Source organism: Geotrypetes seraphini, chromosome 3, assembly GCF_902459505.1.
Source record: "Geotrypetes seraphini chromosome 3, aGeoSer1.1, whole genome shotgun sequence".
Classification (NCBI taxonomy): Eukaryota; Metazoa; Chordata; class Amphibia; order Gymnophiona; family Dermophiidae; genus Geotrypetes; species Geotrypetes seraphini.
The window spans coordinates 169541335-169561437 of record NC_047086.1 but is presented as its reverse complement, the minus strand read 5'-3'; the positions used below and the strand labels follow the sequence as shown (position 1 = coordinate 169561437).

The window sequence follows — 20103 nt, the reverse complement described above, 5'->3', positions numbered from 1 at the left end:
TTTTACTTTCATTTTTGTGTGGATAGCAGCCCACATACATTGGAACCTGGGGTTTGTGGTAAGTCATTATTTTTTTATACTTGAATGGCAATAGACATAGCTTAAAAGGATGGGATTCGTGTTTGCAATAGCTGCGGTATGGTAGTTATTATTTCAGGTTTTTAAAACTTTTTTGTATATCAGTGTATGTTTTACTCACCCAGCTGAGCGGCATAGAGTGAAGAAGAGACAAAGATTTTGACGCATAATCAAAAAATACTTCTAAGTCCGTTTTGGGTCTAGTTACCCAAAGTCGGACAAGTCCAAAGTCCATTCTCAAAAAATACGTCCAAAATATTTTTTTACGAGAATTGTCTACTTGTATGTCCAGTCGTTTGATCGTCCAGACCTCTAAGTTGTCTATCTTTATACCCGATTTTCGTCCAAAAATTTGTCCAAGTCAAAAACGTCTAGAACAAGACCTTTTGGATATGGGAAGGGCCAGCAAAGTGATGGACTGGCCACCCAGACATTGCAACAGAATAGTGGGGCACCTTACAGGGCACTACTGTGAACTTCACAAAAAGGGTGCCACATAAACATCTCAGCACAACTCCCTTGCAGGTCATGGTGAGCGCCCCCAAAATACATCCAAAACCTACTATACCCACCTGTCTACAATCCCAATACCCCTTATGGCTGCAGGTGGTATATGGCAGTACAGTAGGGTTTTCAGGGGTTTGGTGGACTCATATTTTCCATCATGAATGCAGTGGTTAGAGTGGCTTATGGGTCTAGGTCCTTATCTCTATGGTTCATTAGCCCACCCCCCAGACTACTTAAGCCACCTATGTCAGTTCTATGCCAGGTGCTAATGTTCTGGAGGCAGGTATGTTTGTTTTTATTCTGATTTTTATGGCGGTGTGGGAGGTCAGTGATCACCGGGGGAGTGTGTGGGGGTCTATACTTTATGTTTAAAGTGGCTATCTGGTCTCTTTGGATACCTTCTGGCCACTTAGACCTGTTTTTAGATCACATAAGTCACTACATATAAGTTCCATCTAGGCAGTCTCGTTAAACATGCAGTACAACTAAGTCTAGGTCAGCCCACATCCCGCCCAAATCCCACCCTCACCACTTCTCCTAAAATGCTCCTTTCAGCTCAAGGTGTACAGTGGCACTGAAAAGGCCTAAGCTATTTTTAGATACATCTAAAACTCGTTTTGATTATCGGCACTTGGATGACCTGTCTAAGGTCGTCCAAGTGCCGATTTGGGTGGGATTTTAGACGTATTTCTGTTTCGATTATGAGCCCTATATTCTCTGTCAGCCCTTCGTGATCACACTCTTCCATATATATATATATATATATATATATATATTTTATATACAATTTATCATGATCTAGATACTTACTTAGCAATCGTAGCCTTCGGGCGACTTTTATATATTCACCATCATTTTTAATATTACGTAGGAAGGTCTCTTTTCAGATATTAGCAAGTATTTTTTGCAACTACTACATGTTCCATATAGTGTGTTAATCAGTAAGCTTCAAGGACCTTTTTGATTATTTTCTGTTGGTTTGTTTTTGATTATACCTTCTATAATCACAGTTAAACTTACAATTAAATATAATTAATTAAATATTGTGAAAATCTCAGACCCTAAACCCGTGACTGGTGATTTCACCGAACTGGGGTTCATTAGGGGACCATCATTGTTTTTCACTGTCCCCGCAACCATCCACCAAAAGATTCTGTAAATACCAGATAGACAAAACTTATCTGTAAATGGGATGGTATGATGTCGGTAATGAGCCTCGGTAATGGGGGGACAAGGATATATCACGAAGGAACAACAGTGATTGTTTTTAACACACTACAAGCACTAGATTATTTATTCACCGCTGAGGCTCATTACCGACATCATACCATCCCATTAACAGATAAGTTTTGTCTATCTGGTATTTACAGAATCTTTTGGTGGATGGTTGCGGGGACAGTGAAAAACAATGATGGTCCCCTAATGAACCCCAGTTTGGTGAAATCACCAGTCACGGGTTTAGGGTCTGAGATTTTCACAATATTTAATTAATTATATTTAATTGTAAGTTTAACTGTGATTATAGAAGGTATAGTCTAAACACAGTATCACAGGATATTTAATATACTTCTCTCCAAATTAAAGTGTCGGTTTGTTTTTGATTACACATATATTGCTCATAAGAAAATTTCATTACAAATTGATGTTTAGACCAGGTTTTTGATAAAGTTCATAGTTCAGCGCTCACATCACTGTAGCCATTATCACACAAAATTAAACACAATGAGAGTTTTAGCATCATCGTTAAATAACAGCACTTGCTTACAAATGACTTTAGTATCTCATAATGGATATCTATGAGTATAACCATTTATTAATGATGCCTAAGAACCCCTGGTGGAGACTTTCATTGCGACTTCTCCCGGGCATCCAGCTAAGCCTTTTTAGGGAAGGGGTAAAACGTGGACCTCATGGACCTTACGGACTAGCGGCAAAACTTTGGCCCTGAGGTCTGTGCCACTTTTAGTCTCAGCATAGGGAGGGAAAAGCATTAGGATCCATCAGCGACTAAAATGTCATAGAGGTCTGTCAGAGCCAGAGACTAAAAGTGGCGCGGACCTCAGATTTTTAAGGATGTGCATTGTGCAGTTCAGATCCGCGAGGTCAGATGCACTGCAGACCTTTCACACATTTTTTAACACCCCCCCAACCCAGCTATTTGCCATCCAGTGTCATATCACGGGGGCTCTCAGAATCAGTGTGGAGGGAGAGATCTGGAGGAAGGGATGATTGGGCTAATTAGCAAAAGCCACGGTGCGCCTCCTCCCTCCTTAGCCATTAGGGAAGGTAATGCTGGGGGCCTGAGCTGCAAGGAAAGCGGTGGAATAAGGGTCTGGGTAAAACAAGCTAAAAGGCGGGTTTGTCAATGCATGGACCTCAGATTTTTAAGGATGTGTGGTTTTAGATCCGCGAGGTCCGCGTTTTACCCCTTCCCGTCTTTTTATTTCTCTTTCATTTTATTGCAGTTCCCTGCTGTTAAGCACCAAAATAATTCTCATGTACCACTTTATTGATAATCTCATCGCCATCAGCCAAAAGTAAATACTGTACAGTGAACAGACACTACATATTATTGCCTAAAAATATATTATAATACGATTTAAGTATCACTTTATTGATAATCTCCTCATCATCAGACAGAAGTAGGTGAAGTGTACACACACTGTACATTAATGCCATAAAACATGCTAAAATATGATTAAAGTGTCCATTTGAGACCGCTCTCTAATCTAATTTAATCTAAATCTTGGATTTATATATGGTGTCATCTCCCCAAAAGGAGCTCGACACGGTTCACATAAAAATCGATAATCAAAGTGAAAGTAGTTAGATTAGAGAGAAAATAACTTACACTGGTCAACAAGCATTTTGCTACTGGAGTTCTGTCACCTGTACCTTAACAAGGGCCACATGCTAACTAAATCTGAAAACAGTTTTCATCTATCACTTTTTCATCTATCACTATCCTGTTTTTGAGTTATGCATCAGTTTGTGTTTATATCATTTTTGTCAATAACGCTATCATGAAGTGTCTGTATTTTACTATTTTTGTAACACAATATTGCATTTTAGGACAGCTCATCGATCACATATACCAGTAATTTGAAAGTTTATACTATAAAAGTGATTGTGCTGCTTTTTCTACCTGTGAATTTTTATATTTTCTTTGTTTTTGTCTAAGATACTATAATTATGAACAGATGAGGTTGTGCTAACCATCCTGATAATTTCTGTTATGTCTGCGGACAATTTACTGCACAAGATCAGCAAATCTGTCCAGCAGACTTCAAGGTGCATACAAGCATTATTTTGGCAGTAAAGTTGGCAACCAAGATAAAGCTTGGGCACCTCATATGTGCTGCACTGTCTGCTATTCTGGATTAACACAGTGGCGATGGAAAGAAATGGAGATGTGTTTCAGCACCTAAGAAGTATGTTTGGTTTCGAGAAAAGTGAAGCCAAAATCAAAAAAGGTATTTTTGTTGCACCCGAAATCTGTGAACTAATCCTTGATGATGCGTTCAAACAGAAGCTGAATCCAGCTGAATCAACAGCATGGGAAGCATTCGTGCTGGTTGTTCAGAATTTTCTTGGTATTCACAGATCAGAGAATTATGCTGAGTTTGTGGAGAACATGCTGACAGCATATCAGCTAATGGGTGTCAGAATGTCACTTAAAATGCACTTCTTACATTCTCACCTTAACTTCTTCCCACCCAATCTTGGTGATGTCAGTGATGAGCATGGGGAAAGATTTCATTTCATTTCCCTTTTTTTCTCCCCCCTTTTTTCAGATTTTCTTCATTTTTCCTTTCCCTTTTTTCTTTCTTTTCCTTTTATTGTCCTTTTTCTTATTTTATCTTTTAGTGAACTGCATAGAGCTTCACGGTCCTGCAGTATATAAGTTGACTGTTATGTTTTCTCTTCTTTCTCCTTTCTTCTTGTTTCTTTGTTCCTTCTGTCTTCTTTTTTCTTCATAAATACTTCATTAGAGTGACTTCACACATTACAAATACAGTCATTGATCGCTTATGACATTCTGTAATAATTACTTCTCAATCAGTATTCAAATATGTCATTCAACAATCATGTCCAACAATTATTTACAAGTAGCATTAATTACCTTTCATAGACATAGGCATTGTATCCTGGTAATCTATCATTCACTATCTCTTCCATTATCAAATTTATAAATTACATAAACAATGTTGAATACTGTTCTACCCCTTTTTTATTGATTTATCCTATGTTTATACATTTATATAGTTTTATTTTCAATTTTAGAATATCTAATGTGATCATTTCATGATACAAAACTGAGCATGCAGGAATAGAGCAGGGACAGGAAAAGAACTTGCAAGGACGGGAAGGGAAAATGAGTTCCCGCGGGGACGGGGAAAAATTTGTCCCCGTGTCATTCTTTATATTTGTGTACTCTCTGAGGGTCCATCTATATTTTACGAGTGCAACTCAGACCAGAAAGTCTGTTAGCATAGAGCAGTGGTTCCCAACCCTGTCCTGGAGGAACACCAGGCCAATTGGGTTTTCAGGCTAGCCCTAATGAATATGCATGAAGCAAATTTGCATGCCTATCACTTCCATCATATGCAAATCTCTCTCATGCATATTCATTAGGGCTAGCCTGAAAACCCGATTGGCCTGGTGTTCCTCCAGGACAGGGTTGGGAATCACTGGCATAGAGATTCTATGTCAGAATATTTAGTAATCCAACTTCTTTAGTTTTTCTAGTAGGTGTATTGATGTTCTAAACTAAATCTTAAATTTACAGACTGGGTCATCTTCATAAAAATGGAGCTCAACTTGGTTAACAATCATAGGGTGAACCAGCCATGATAAGATACAAATTAAAAAGAAATAGAGTAAGTGAAAAAGAACCAAAAACAAAAAGGACAGTAAAGAAAATTAAACAAACGAGTTGCTAAATTTAGAAAATAAGAACGTTTTCAGTGTTTTATGAAATAGTTGAAGGGAGTTTGTTTCTTATCATAGATGGAATTGCATTTCACACCTCCATTAATTTGAACATGTAAGAATTCACCAGTTTACCTTTAGACCTAATTCCCTTAAAAGAAGGGAAAGTTTTAATCTTTGTGTATTTTGCGAAAAACTAGATCTTTTGAGCATTCCAGATTAACAGAACCAGTGGTATAAAGATACCAAACAGGAGTTTGAAAACAATACAGGCACATTTAAATTGAATCCTGAAACAAACAGTGAAGCTTTTCCAGCAAAGGGGATACATGGTCAAACTTCCATTTCCCAAAGATCAACTTGGCCACAGTGTTTTGTATCAATTGCAATCTTTGCAAGTTGCCTTTAGTTAGTCCCATGTAGATTGCATTACAGTAATTCAACCGAGCCAATATATCAGATTGTACCAAGACTGTAAAGAGTTGGTGATGAAAAAAAATCCCTTAACCCTCTTCAGCATATGCAAACTGAAAAAACATTTCTTAACCAAAGAATTTATTTGGTCTTTAAATGTAATTGAGGAGTCTAAGAGAATTCCCAAAACTTTATAAGAAAATTCAATTTGAAATGTAATTCCTGAGGTTAGTGCTAGACCAGGGGTGTCCAACCTGCGGCCCCGGTCGAGGGCGATGCAGTGTTTTCCTTTGCTGCCCCCAGATGTATACTGTCTTGCTGGCTCCCTCCTCTGTCTTGCTGCAGCGTTTGTGTGGCCCCAGAAACATTTTTTTCGGCTAATGTTGCCCAGGGAAGCCAAAAGGTTGGACACCCCTGTGCTAGACCCTTGAAAGTAGAGAGATCAAGAGAGTTTCAGTGCTAAAATTAGAGTGAAAGCCATGTTGGAATGGACATAAGATGAAAAATTTCTCTAAATAAGATGAAAGTTGACTAGCAACAATGGATTCAATCAATTTTGTTAATAACAGTATATTAGCAACTGGCCAGTAATTTGAAGAAATAGTGGGATCCAAACCAGCTTTTTTCTAGAGCAAGGCTGAACATCTATGGCCTTCAGGCTAAACGCAGCCTGCGAGACCATGGGAAGTATGCACAGAAAATGTCAACTAGAAATTTGGCAATTTTAAGTACTTTATTTCATAAAACTTTTCTGGCAAGCTAGAGTTAGTACTGATATCCATGTGGCCTTCTTTATAAAGAGTGCCTACCCCTGTTCTAGAGCCTTCTTCAAAATGATGTCATTGATCTTTAGTAGTATTCTTGGTGTACTACTGCTAGGGGCTTCAAGCTTCCATAAAAGGACTTTTCTCTTTTATATGGCAGCTTAGTGATCCTATTTTGAAGGTAGCCACCAGTGCAAATACAAGTAAAAACCATCAGGCAGAGCTGCCTTATTATCTAATTCTGGGAGGAAGCCTTTTTAGCCAGTTCTAGTCTTGAACTTACACTACAAAGTAGTGTGTGGGATTTGTAGTGCCTGATTCTGTGCATTGAAATCAGGGTTGCAAGTTCCATAGTATTTCAGAATGAAATCCAGGACAGGGGGGTGGGGGGTTGATCCGGGGTTGATCCGGAAATTTCACTGCTGTCAGCATTGGGCCTGCCTCTCTGCTGGATCCTGCCATCGTACAAGCAGGATGAAGGCCTGATGTGGTAGAGCAGCGAGTTAAGGCTGAAGAAAATGAGAGAACACTCTGAACAGGCTTCGTATGGCCCGCCGGGGCCTTCCCTCTGCTTCATCATTGATGATGTCACTGATGATGTGGCAAAGAAGCCCTGGTGGAGCAGGCCGCATAAAATCTCATGGTGGGATGGGGTGGGGAATTGGTCGGGTTCAGAGGTGCTGCACAGCGGGATGGGAGGGAGGGAGGAGGGATGAAAAGCTGATATACAGGGGGATGGGAGGTAAGGATAGAAAACTGCTGCACATGGGGGAGAGAGGAAGAATTGTTGGACATGGACTGGAGAAGAGAAAGGGAGATGTAATAAAGAGGTAGAAAGGGGTGAGAGGGAGAAATCCTGCATATGATGGAGGAAAGGGAGACATGCATGGAGAAGAGAGGAGAAATGTTGGACATAGGACGGAGAACAAGGAGAGATGGTGCATGGGGAGAGAGACAGAAATGTTGCACATGATAGTGGAGGGGAGGGAGCAATGCTGCATGGAGGGGAATAGATTGGTTTGACCCAGGGCACTAGGCAGGGAGAGAGAAAGAGAGAGATGGTAGACAGTGAGAAAGAAACAGAAATGGTGGATATGGCAGTGGAAGGGAAGGTACAGAGATGGAAGATGGATGGTGAGCACAGAGAAAGAAGAAAACATCACATGGGTAGGAGTCCCTGGCTAGCGATTTAACAGAAGACAAACATAAACCAGAGCCTGGGACCAACATCATTTGAATAATAAAATGACCAGACAATAAAAGGTAGAAAAAATAATTTTATTTTCTATTTTGTGATTACAGTATGTCAGATTTGAAATATATATCCTGCCAGACCTGGTGTTAGACTGCAAGTGTGAGCTAGAACCTAAAAGAGAGGAAAAGTCTTTTTTGTTTATTTTATTTACATCACAGCACCAGTGTGGGGCTGGAGAGGTTGTAACCCTAGATGTAATGTTATATTGTAACACTATGAATGATAAAATGTAACCCATTCAGAGCTCTCTGGGGAAGATGGGATATAAAGATAAATAAATAAAATTACTAAAAATATTTTTTTATATGGGTGTGTGCTATAAAATGATCAGCCTCAGACGGGCTGCTTGTTGGGGGTATGTGGCCTGGCCACCACGGAGGATATTCCCATAGAACCGCCGCAACCGCAGGGGATCTCACCTTCTTGTCCGTCCCCTGCCACGGCCAGGGATCCCTCTCTCCCTGCTTGCCCATCCTCCCTCCCCCCCCCCTCCCCGGAAGCCGACTCAGGTCTTCTCGAGCCGCATTCGCTCCTTCAGTCTTCAGTGGCACTCCTTGCAGGGACGGCACAGGCAGCAATTTCTACACTGCATGCAAGTAGCTGACCCGGAAACCTCCTCTATGTCCTCCTCTATGCAGTAAGGGAGGAAACGTTAACTCCGATGTCAGAGGGAAGGCTTGTGGGTCAGCCATGTGCAGGGTGCGAATGACACTGAAGACAGAAGGAGCAAGTGCAGCACAAACAAGAACTGGATTGGCTTTGGGGGGGACGGGGACAGGCGGGCAAGGAGGAGAGATCCCCAGCAGTGGGTGGGCAGAAAGGTGGGATCCCCGGAAGCAGCGGAGGCTTCTACAGATGGGCAGCTACTTATGTGTGTGTGTGTGGGGGGGGGGGGGGTAGGGGGCACAAACTTGACACAGATGGAAGGGAGTGGGCAAGAACATGGGACACAGAAGGGAGGGAGGAAAGGGGCACTAACTTGGGACATAGGAGGGAGGGAATAGAAAGGGAGAATTGTTGGGTATGAGTGTGTGAGTGAGAGGGAAAATGGTGGCACATGGGGAAAGGAAGAAAGGAAAATTGGTCTTAAAGAGAGGAGAGAGAGATGCATTGAGAGAGAAGCATTGGGAGAGAAGGACGAGAGGGAGAAATGTTGTATATGGTGGTGGAGAGGGAACAAAGGGACAAATTGAAGGGGATTGCAAGGGGGAGGAATGCTGGACATAGTGATGGAGGGAGAGATGTAGCATTGTGCTGGAGAGGGGTGATAGAAGGAGAAATGAGCATGGGGCTGGTGGGCAATGGTGAAAAATGCTGCACATGATCCGGGGGATGAGAGAGGGAGAAATGTTGGATGTGACAGTAGAGGGGGTAGGAGTGATGCCTGGATCTCTCAAGACAGATGGACAGTGAGAGAGAGAGAAGGAGACTTGTTGCCAATAGGGTGGAGGAGAGAGGAAGAAAAGTTGGACTCATGGAGGGACAGAGAGAGATGTTAATTGGGGAAGGGAATGAGGTTCAGAGGAGAGGAAGAGTGCAGGAAGCAGAAAGTGTTGGACTCATGAAGAGAGAGTAAGAGACGGATGGGGATGGCAGAAAGGAAGGAGAAATGTCACACTCCGAGGAAGGGGGAGAGGGCAGAGAGTAAAAAGTTGAACTCATGAAGGGGGGGGAGAGAGAGAGAGAGATTGGTTGGGGGAGGGAATGAGAACTGGAGGAGAGGAAGCATGCAGGAGGTAGAGAAAAAGAGATGTTGGACTGGTGGAAAGGAGGGATAAATGTTGTATGTGGTAGTAAAGGGAGTGGGAGAGATGCACCCTGGATCTCTCTCTCTTTCCCCATTCCCTTTGCAGCAAGGGAGGAAATGAGAGAGAGAGAAAGAGAGAGTGATGTTGCCAGCAGGGATGGAGGAGGGAGGAAGAAAAGTTGGACTTGTGGACGGATAGAGAGAGATGTTGGTTGGGGAATGGAATGAGGTCTGGAGGAGAGAAAGCATGCAGGAGGCAGAAAGATAGAACTACTGGATGCACAGTCAGAAAGAAGTGCAACCAGAGACTCATGAAATCACCAGACAGCAAAGGTAGGAAAAATGATTTTATTTTCAATTTAGTGATCAAAATGTGTCAATTTTGAGAATTTATATCTGCTGTCTCTATTTTGCACTATATTTGTCTATTTTTCTATAATTGTTACTGAGGTGACATTGAATATTTTAAAGTCATTTGCCTTGACCTCTTTGAACCCCCTCCTGAATATAAATGATAATTAACATTTTCTCTGCATACTGTGTGCTTTGTGGGGTTTTTTTTAAAATTTTGTGGTTACCATTATGTATTAATAAGATTATATTGTGTGTATATGAAAAATGAATGGAAAAAATTGCATTACAATTAGTATTATTATTATGGGGGTGGGGTCAGGGCAGAGCTTGGGCGGGAGTACTCCATTGATATTTATTAGACTTAGGGGGTACTTGGCTTGAAGATGTTGAGAAACACTGCCCTAGGTCCACCACTGATCCAGGACCATCCCCTAATCTCCAGCTTGGAAATTGGAAATTTGGCATCAAAGAGGAGGACCACTTACAACCTCTACCCCCACCCCACTCTGCCCTGTTTAGGTGTAGTTAAACCACACTCATCCCCCCCCCCCCAAGTTGTCCCAGCCAGCCTAGCACGAGTTACAATGTCACTCCACTGTTAGCTACAATGGTGTCAATTCTGGAGGAACCAGAAACCAGTTAGGATTTTAGGCTATCACTCATGAATATGCATGAGATACTTTTACTTGCACAACCTCCATTGTAGGCAAATAACATCTCATGCATCTTCATTAGGGGTATCCTATAAGTTCGAAGCAGGCCCAGCTGGAGAGCAAAAATCCAAGCTTGAGGGCTCTGTGCCTTTAAATCTCAGGACTGCTTACATTTAAAGCTGGCTTTGTGCAAAGAGCAGACGGAAGCTCCCAGCGCAATAGCAGCGTGATGGGGAGCCAGGAGGGCACCGGCCGGGACCCGGGGAGCGAAATCGTAGGTAGGAGTCCCTCCAAATCGCATTGCAACCCTTTCTTAGAATTTAGCATGCATGTTAATAGACAAACGCTCTCTTTCTTGTTTCTCTCTTAGTGGGGAGCCCGTGCTGGTTGTGAGACGAAAGTTTCTTTCTGTCCCAGGGTAGCTTGTTTTGGCGCTGAGTTTCGGGGGGGGGGGGGGGACGACGTGTTTCGCGGCTTGCTCCTAAAACGTCAGAAATGAACCCTCAGCTGTAGCCGACTCCAGTAGGTTACATCTTTTACTCAGGGGTAATGGCTGCTAGGCCCGCCCTCCGGGGCCCAAAGGAAACCCTCCCCCACCCGCTGGTCTGTTGATTGGTTTTTACAACTTGTCAGCAAGGAGATAAAACTTGCAAATCTACTGTACAGCTTTTCTGCCTTTAGTCTTACGTGGTAGATGTGTGAAAAGTTAATGAATTGGAAAGTTTTTTAGTCCTAAGATTTGCTGTAGGATATTGTTGGTCATGGAGGGTAGAAAATAAAAAAGTAAAAACACTACAGGGAAGACTCTCAAAACTTTTAACATGGTTGCTAAATCGGTTCCAGGCGATTTAGCGTCCATGCATTTTAGCTGCGGATTATCAAAACGACTTACCATGGTCTTTTTGGAGCTTCCTACCAGTCTCTGATTCTGCCATGCAAATGTATTACAAGGAGCCCTGATTGGCTGAGGACTTGTCAGCTCAGACCTGGCAAAAAATTTTGCCACTGCCAAACAATCCCCTCTCCCTTTCGGGGCAGGTCCCATTACCCTCCTCACCCCATTGGTGCTTTATGCCCAATTGGAATAGTGGAAGGTGGGATTGCCCCTTTGCCCCCCCCCCCTGGTGCTTCAGGCCCCTAATTTGTTGTTGCCTTGTTCAAATGTGGTAGCTTGGCTTTTTGACGTAACTGCAGGGGGCTGTGTCTCTCAGTAGTAGGAGAAGCACAAGGTGAGAAAAGTGTATGGATTTCTGCAAATCCCGGATCACGCGAATGGATTGGACACCTTGCGTATAGAATCCTCCAGGAGCTACCAGAAAGAAGATTATCGAAGGTAAGAACCTGATAATCTTCCAGTTCTAGTTCTCCAAATTTAGACTAGGCCACTGCAGCTCTAGCATGAGCAGACTATCTAGATTTATGGTCAAACTAAGACAGTATTTATGTACAATGTATACATATATATATTTTTTATCTTTAAGACCATGACGAGGAAGACGTTCTCGCAGACGAATCCAGAAAATTTTCCAGAGAGCAGATTTTTACCCTTATATCAACTGCTTCAATCAACTTTAGTTCAATGATTTGTTACTCTATACTGGGGCCATTTTTTCCACAAGAAGTAATTGATTGTTTTTAAAAATTTTATTCCTGAATTTCTCACTTTCATTTTGTCGTGCCTCTGCCATCACTTTATTTACTGCATTTTTGCATTTTGTCATTTTCCAGGCTGTGAGAAAGGGTGTCAGCAATACTATCATTGGACTAATTTTTGGCTGCTTTGCTTTATTCAATTTCCTGACTTCGTTGATATTGGGAAAGTATGTAAGTATGTATAAACTTTTTCTTTAAATATATTTTATCCCAAAACAAAACAAATTTCCCCCATCCCCGCGGGAACTGCCTATCCCCATCCTGTCCCCGTGAGCTCTGTCCCTGCCCCATTCCTGCAAACTCTGTCTACACAAACCTCAAACACTTTAAAATCATAAGTGTTTAAGGCTTGTGTGGTTAAGGCAAAGCTTGCAGGAATGGGACAGGGGTCCAGATGCACTAAAGTCACCAAGCGTCTAACAATCGTCGCTACATTAGGTAGAGTGTGAGCCTACTAGGACAGATAGGGACAAATGTTTGAGTACCTGAATGTAAACCACTTAGGTTATAAGTGGTGTATATATAAAAAACAAAAACAGTTGAAATTAAAAAAAAAAAGGTTGAACTGGTTTAGCGACAACATTTTTGCTGACTAATGTACTCAGTGGTTCACCGTGCGCTTTTCCGTGCTTCTGTTGCAGCCTCCAACTCTGCTATGCAGATGACCTCATTAGTATTAAAATTGGGCCATTAATATTAAAACCAGCTCACCGATCGATGCCCTAACATCACTTCACGGAACACAAAAAATAGCGATTAGTTATGCCGACCCGAAAAAAACGACAGGTCTGCCATAAAAAAAGAAAGGTAGGAGGGATGCCTATCCCTTCTGCCTCAGAAACCTGAACCCCCCCCCCCCTGTGAAGATCGTGGCCACCCAAGCCCCCGCCCCTCCTGCTTCAGCCACCCAGACACCCTCGCACACAGGATGGCTTCCAAAGCTCAGAGTGAGCATGTGGCAAAGAATTTAATGTGAACTCTGCTGGCAGAAGGATAGTCATTGGTCTGAAATCTTTGAATGCCAGGGTAAGTGCTGCAGTGCAAAAGGGGATGAGGAACCAGTACCAAAACCCCAGGAATTTGCCTGGAGCCAAGGAGAGCAGAGCAAGGAAATGATTAAGCTTGTGGACAATGGGAAGTCACAAACTGAAGGAATTAAATCTGCCAACAAAAGGAAGTCTCACCTGTAGAGGACAATCTCTTTTACTGTAAACCGCCTAGAAGTCGCAAGATAGCTGGCGGTATATAAAAATAAAGTTATTATTATTATTATTATTAAAGGGATGAGTGAGCCAAACCTACATGGAATAGCAACTAGCTAGGGAAAAGTGCATTGGGCCTTGCTGCGGAAATAGAAGGCTGGGAAAAGGGAAAATAAGAGGCAGAACAGGTTAAAAGATTTAGGGAGTAGAGCGGGCCAGGAGCAATTAAATTCATTGCCCCCAAATATAAAGCATCAGATTATGCCTATGCAGGAGGAGAAAAAAGTACAGAGGGAGGATGGGGGGATGATAAAATTAGGGGAAAATGGAAAAAAAAATTGTGCTGTAGACAGGTTGCAGAAAAAGGGACTGGTTGGAGAAAAGTGCTATAAATGGCTTGAATGGAGGAGAAAGAGAGAGAATGATGCTGACACGCTGGGGGGTGAGGGAAGGAGAGGGGCTGTACCCTAGCCTTTGATTTGTCTATATTCCCTGCCCCTGCTCGTGACATTTAAATACAGGCTGGTCATCACTACCAGATGTATTTTGTTTTTCTTTGTGTTTTTTTTTTTTGTTGCTGAGTAAGGGGAAATTTGTTGCGAGTTATGAGTTGAGCACCCCCCAATCATTTTCAAAAGTTGGCTCCTATGCATCCAGGTAGGAATGACTCCTACCCAGATAAGTCTTGCTGACCAAGTCAATTCCCAAACCTGGATATTCAGTATCGGCTGGTTTCCGGATACTGGCACTAAATAACTGTGTATAGAAAGCCAGTGATGTCTGGCATCATATACTGACCATCCCAAGCTAAACATTAAGTTTCAAGTTTCAAGTTTATTAGGTTTTAATATACCGACCATCAAATAAATATCTGGCCGGTGTACATTACAATAAAATATAAAAAAGGAAGAGGAGTTAATATATTCAATATTTAGAGGACAGACAGTGTATATTAAAACATAGACTAGACAAACTTGATTATGAGGGAAGGGGTTGATGGTAGGGTAAAGTTACAATGTTGAGAGAAAAGGGAGAGAGAGGGGATGGGAAAAAACATTAGGGTGGGGAAAAGTCTTTGAAGTAATTTTTTTTTTGAAGTTAAATAATTAAAAATAACTGAGAAATAGATACTAAACTGAAATAAATGCATCACGGAATAGAAAACATTACCCTCTTGGTCTTCTATGCCACTTTAAACCTACCTCTTTTGTAATATTTATGCAGAAGTTTTGATGGCCTTTTGGGTTCTCCAAGGTCTCTGACATTTATTTCCAAATTCCTCCATGTGATAAGCCAGGTGTGTTCAGGAACTGCTGTGCTCTAACTTGAGACTGATGATGCATAGTATTTACATTACATTACATTACATTAGGGATTTCTATTCCGCCATTACCTTGCGGTTCAAGGCGGATTACAAAAGGTTAATTTAAAAAAAAACAGAGTTACAATGATTAGCTAGAGAGGTAAGTTGTAGATCTTAAGAGCATTTAGAGGTCGTGTTGTTATTGCTGCTTCAGGAATTTCTTGAAAAGTGTGGTTTTTATTTCTTTTCTGAACGTCCTATAGTCTGGGGTGGTCATCAGAAGGTTGGAGATCTGGTTGTCCAGCCTTGCGGCTTGAGTGGCTAGGAGGCCGTCGTGTAGTTTTGTTCTTTTTACTTCCTTGATTGGGGGGGGTATGAATGGGGAGTGCGTTTTTCTGTGTCTGGTACTGGGTGCTTGGATGAGGCGATTGTTCAGATATGATGGGCTGTCTCCGTGTAGGGTTTTAAATAATATGCAGTAGAATTTGAATTGGATTCTTTCTTGGATTGGGAGCCAGTGTGAGTTGATGAAGGCATCAGTGATGTGGTCATGTTTTTTCAATGAGTAGATGAGTCTCAAAGCTGTATTTTGGATTGTTTGGAGTTGTCTTATCGTAGTTGCAGGACATGGAAGGAAGAGTATGTTACAGTAGTCCAATATACCTAGTATTAGGGATTGTACTATAAGTTGGAATTGTGTTCTTTCAAAGAATTTTCGGACTTGTCTCAGGTTTCTCATGATTGCGAATGATTTTTGAATTGTTTTATTTATTTGCGGTTGCATAGTGCAGCATCTGTCTATGGTCATGCCTAGTAGTTTTATGGTGGTTTGGATGGGATATTTGATTGCGTTTATGTCTAGGTTGGTTGTGGTTTGGATCTTGTCATTTTCTAGGAGGATGAATTTGGTTTTGTCTTGGTTGAGTTTAAGTTTGTGATTTTTTCATCCAGGTTGTGACTGCTTCAAGTGTTTGGTGAAGTTTGTCTGTCATGGTAGGTTTAGAATGATCGTATGGGACGAGGATGGTGATGTCATCCGCATAACTATAGGAGGTTATGCCTAGATTATCCAGATGCGTTCCTAGAGAGGCAGTGTAGAGATTGAAGAGGGTAGGGGATAGTGGAGATCCTTGTGGTACGCCGCAGGGGTTTGACCAGGATTCTGACTTTTCTTTGTTTGATTTTACACTGTAGGTTCTGAGTTTTAGGAATCCTTCAAACCAGGAGTATACTTTATCTGAGATGCCTATTGCATCTAAGATCTGTAGAAGGATGTTGTGGTCTACTAAGTCGAATGCCGCCGATAGGTCCAGTTGTATGAGTAGCATTTTTTTCCCTGTACTAAGTTGTTGTCTGACGGTATCCATAAGGGAGCTTAGTAGTGTCTCTGTACTGAAGTTTGTTCTGAAGCCTGATTGCATGGGGTGGAGTAGGTTGTGGTCCTCTATGTAATTGGTGAGGAGTTTGGCTACTAGGCCTTCTATAATTTTGACATATAGCGGAATTGAGGCTATAGGTCTAAAGTTAGATGGGAGGTTTTGTGGTGCTTTTGGGTCTTTTTGGATTGGGGTGATGACAATTTCGCTGAGGTCAGCAGGGAATGTGCCTTCTGTGAGCGTGAATTGGATCCATTGTAGAGTTATGGTGCGGAATTTTACACTAGGGGTGGTAAGGAGATATGAGGGGCAATGGTTGAGGTCACAGGAGGCATGGCTGTATTTTTTGTAGAATTTGTTGAATTCTGACCATTGTATGTTAGGGAATTGAGTCCAAATTCTGTCTGCTGCGGTTGCCTCTTTTCCTGTAGGGTGGATTGTGATTGGATTTTGATGGGATGGGTTAAGGATGAGTGTGGCTCTGGTGTTGGTGATTTTGTTCTTGAAGTGTTCTGCTAAGAGGGTGGGTGATGGTGGAGGTGTGTTCGTGGTGGTAGTGTATGGTTTGGTGTCTGTTAATTCTTTCAGGATTTGGAATATTTTTTTGGAATCTTGGGTTTCCGTGCCTATGAGATTAGTATAGTAGCTTTTCCTCTTATCTTTTAGTAGATTTTTGTATTGTTTGTTGATTTTTTTCCAGTCGGTTTTTGTTTGATCTTGGTTCTTTTTTCTCCATTTTCTTTCTAATCTTCTACACTGTCTTTTGAGTTGGAGTAATTCATTATCAAACCATTGGTCTGATTTCCTGCTGGTTCTGGTTTTGGTTTGTAGGGGTGCCAGATCATCAAGGATGTTGGTGGATACATTTTTCCAGTGGGAGATGAAGTTTTTTGGGTCGCAGTCTTGGATAGTTTCGTCTACATTTGACCAGAAAATGGTTGGGTCGATATGTTTGCGTGAGGTATATGTGGTTTTTTTTGATTGAGGTGTGTGTTTGGTCTTGGTCCAATTGATGTTGAAGTTATAAATGTAGTGGTCTGACCATAGGGATGGGGACCATGTTCCGTTAGGAGTTTGGATTGCTGGATTGGATGGTTGGTGAGACATGAATGCAGCAATGTCCAGTTGATGACCTTTTTCATGAGTGGTTTGTGGGTTTAGGATCTGGAAGGATAAGGCATTGAGGAAGGATAGACAGTTATTTGCTGGTGTGGAGGTTGTGTCTTCTAGGTGTAGGTTTAGGTCTCCTAGGATGAGGTTATATTCAGCTGTTAGTAATGGGTAATGCATTTGATACACCTCATTTCTGTGGTACAAACAAAGGGGTCCTTTTACTAAGGCGCGCTAGTCGTTTTAGCGTGCCCTAAACACTAACGCACTCATTCTATGGACGCGGTAGCGTTTAGCATGCGTTAAAACGGCTAGCGCGCCTTAGTAAAATGACCCCAAAGTGATTTACATATTATATACTGCAGCCCTTGGAACTCAAAAAGTATCATTTTTATAAAGATTTTGACTTTCACTACTTACTTTTTCTATAGCACTACTAGATTCTCACAACTGCAGAAGAGATGAACTCTGTTCAGTAGAGTTACAAAGACATGCACACATAACAGGACAAATAATAGATTTCAAGAAACATATTACAGTCTATGTGGTTAAAATTGAGGATATCGTTGGATGGAGCCAAGACTAAGAAGTTCTTGGTCCGTGTCTGGATTTTTCTAATCTATGTTTTAACATAAAAAATGGTAGTTTGGCCATACAGGCATTTCAAAGGCATGATCAATCACATGCTGATAAAATTGATGATATGAAAACCATTCAGTAGAAAGTGGACCTCTGGATGTCATTGGCTTTGGCAGCCAGATGAGTAAATTTATTTAAAGAAATGCAATTTCTAGTGAAATAGGTGTGTCATTCTGAACAGATGAGTAATATTTCAGTACTTGCAAGCAGTGCAAAAGGAATCTACTTCAGCTTTTGAATTTCTCTTTCTTCACTAGAGGGCTCTGTTGTCTCTTTCAGTTTTTTCTTTTGCATGTGAGCTGGAAGGAGTCTTTCTGATCTGATTTGCTCTGATTTGTTTGTTTTGTTTCTTTTTTTTTTTTTCTAGTCTTTTTCATGGTATTTTGTTGACTGCTTTCAGTGCTAAGAGCTTCCCTAATCGAGGGTCCAGCTCTGCCTGAGGTTTGCAGCTGACAGACCAATCCCTCCGTGGTACTTGTTTGCCAGCCTGCAGAAACCTTTTGGAGCTTGCGGTCTGTTTTCCTTGTAGCATTGCTCGCCTACTATGTCGCAGGGGCTGGAGCACAGGCTCTCAGGCATCCATAAGGGGCTCAGCGGGGTCATGCAGGGTGCCGGCTGCATTTTGCCTCCTCCATTTTTGTGTCTGTGAGAGTTGAGGCTCAATCAGACACTGGTCAGACTAGCAGCCTGAAGATTTCAGTGCTGGAGGAGTGGTCCGTTTGAGGTAGTGATTTCTTAGCCCAGATTCAGCTACCTTTGGAGATGAGGCAGGCTGCAGCACATTTCCAGTAAGGTTGTTACAGCTTATTAGAAAAATCAGTGGGGTCTGTATTGAAGGTTATGCAGGATTGCAGAGTGGATGTGATTCTTAAAAGGCAATTCAAAGAGCTGGCCTTGGGAATCAGCAGCTATAGCAGCTTCTTTTGTGACATGCACCTGTCATACCAGGTTGTGGAATCTTGAGCTGGTGGAGGGCGAGCCTTTGCCCCAGCTTCTATTAGCAGGGGTGGATTATGTAACTGATGCTCTTTACGACATCATCAGAATCATGAGCAAAGTTTCAGCTTATATGATCTCAGCCCACAGAATGCTCTGGATCGGGCAATGGGCTGGAGATTCAACCTCTAAGGCTACCCTCAGCAGACTTCCTTTCAAGGGTCAACTCTGGTTCAGAAAGAGACTGGATGATCTCATGAGCTGCATGGTAGACTGTCGGCTGAAATCTCTACCTGACAGCAGACTGCAAACCTCTAGAGGCTCCAGTGAGTCTAATTTTCATGGCTCCAAGAACTTTCGGCAGTACTGAGGAGTAATCGCATCTCTGAGATCTTTCCAGGGATTCAGGCAGAGATTCTCAGGTCCTAGGTAGAGCCAAACCTCCAGTTCACATCCAGCTTCAACCTCCAAGAAAGCACAATGATGCCAGGTCTGGAATGGTTCCCCTGAAGATAGGGGGAAAGCTCTCAGACTGTGCAGAAGCCTGAGCACAGATCTCATCAGATCGTTGGGTATTGGAGATCATTTAGAGCAGTTACAAGCTCGAATTCACCCAGCCCTGAATGGACTGATTTGTGGACTCCCTGGCAATGCAAGCAAGATCGTGGCTAAAGTTCAGAGGCTATTAGATATTCAGGTCATGGAGTCTGTGCCACCCGAAGATTTGGGCTCAGGCATATACTCCATATACTATGTTGTGCCCAAGAAAAGACTCAGATGATTGGAGATACATTCTGGTTCTTACACATGTCAATGCAGCGCTGAAGTTCTGTACTTTTGCATGGAAACAGTACGATCAGTCATAGCGGCAGTAGCTCGGGGGGTGGGGTGGGGGTGGAGTTTCTGGCTTCTCTGTTTTTGATAGAGGTCTATCTACATGTTCCCATATTTCTAGACCACAGAAAGTTTCTGAGTTTTCATGTCCTGGAAATCCATTACCAGTTCTGGGCCTTTCTCTTTGGGCTGGAGACAGCACCTCACATGTTCACCAAGGTGATGGCAGTGGTAGCTGCCACCTGCGCAAGATGGGCTTGCAGGTTCATCCATATCTGTTTGACTGGCTGTTCAGAGCTTTGTCACTCCCAGAAGGAGAGCAATACTAATATTTTTTTTAAAAAAC

The 20103-nt window shown here is 42.1% G+C and overlaps 1 protein-coding gene across 5 annotated transcripts in view; it reads left to right on the top strand.

Annotated features, from left to right (window-relative positions):
• Positions 1-20103, top strand: part of SLC18B1 (solute carrier family 18 member B1) — a 148773-nt gene that overhangs the window by 36730 nt on the left and 91940 nt on the right. For 2 of the 5 annotated variants that reach the window (XM_033938973.1, XM_033938971.1), the window contains exons 2-3: positions 12186-12325; positions 12433-12528. In XM_033938973.1, coding sequence (XP_033794864.1) covers positions 12186-12325; positions 12433-12528 — 236 coding nt within the window. Of the gene's footprint in view, positions 1-10817; positions 10983-11860; positions 12038-12185; positions 12326-12432; positions 12529-20103 lie in introns of those variants that run through there. The other 3 variants (XM_033938972.1, XM_033938975.1, XM_033938974.1) reach the window with 3 other exon arrangements.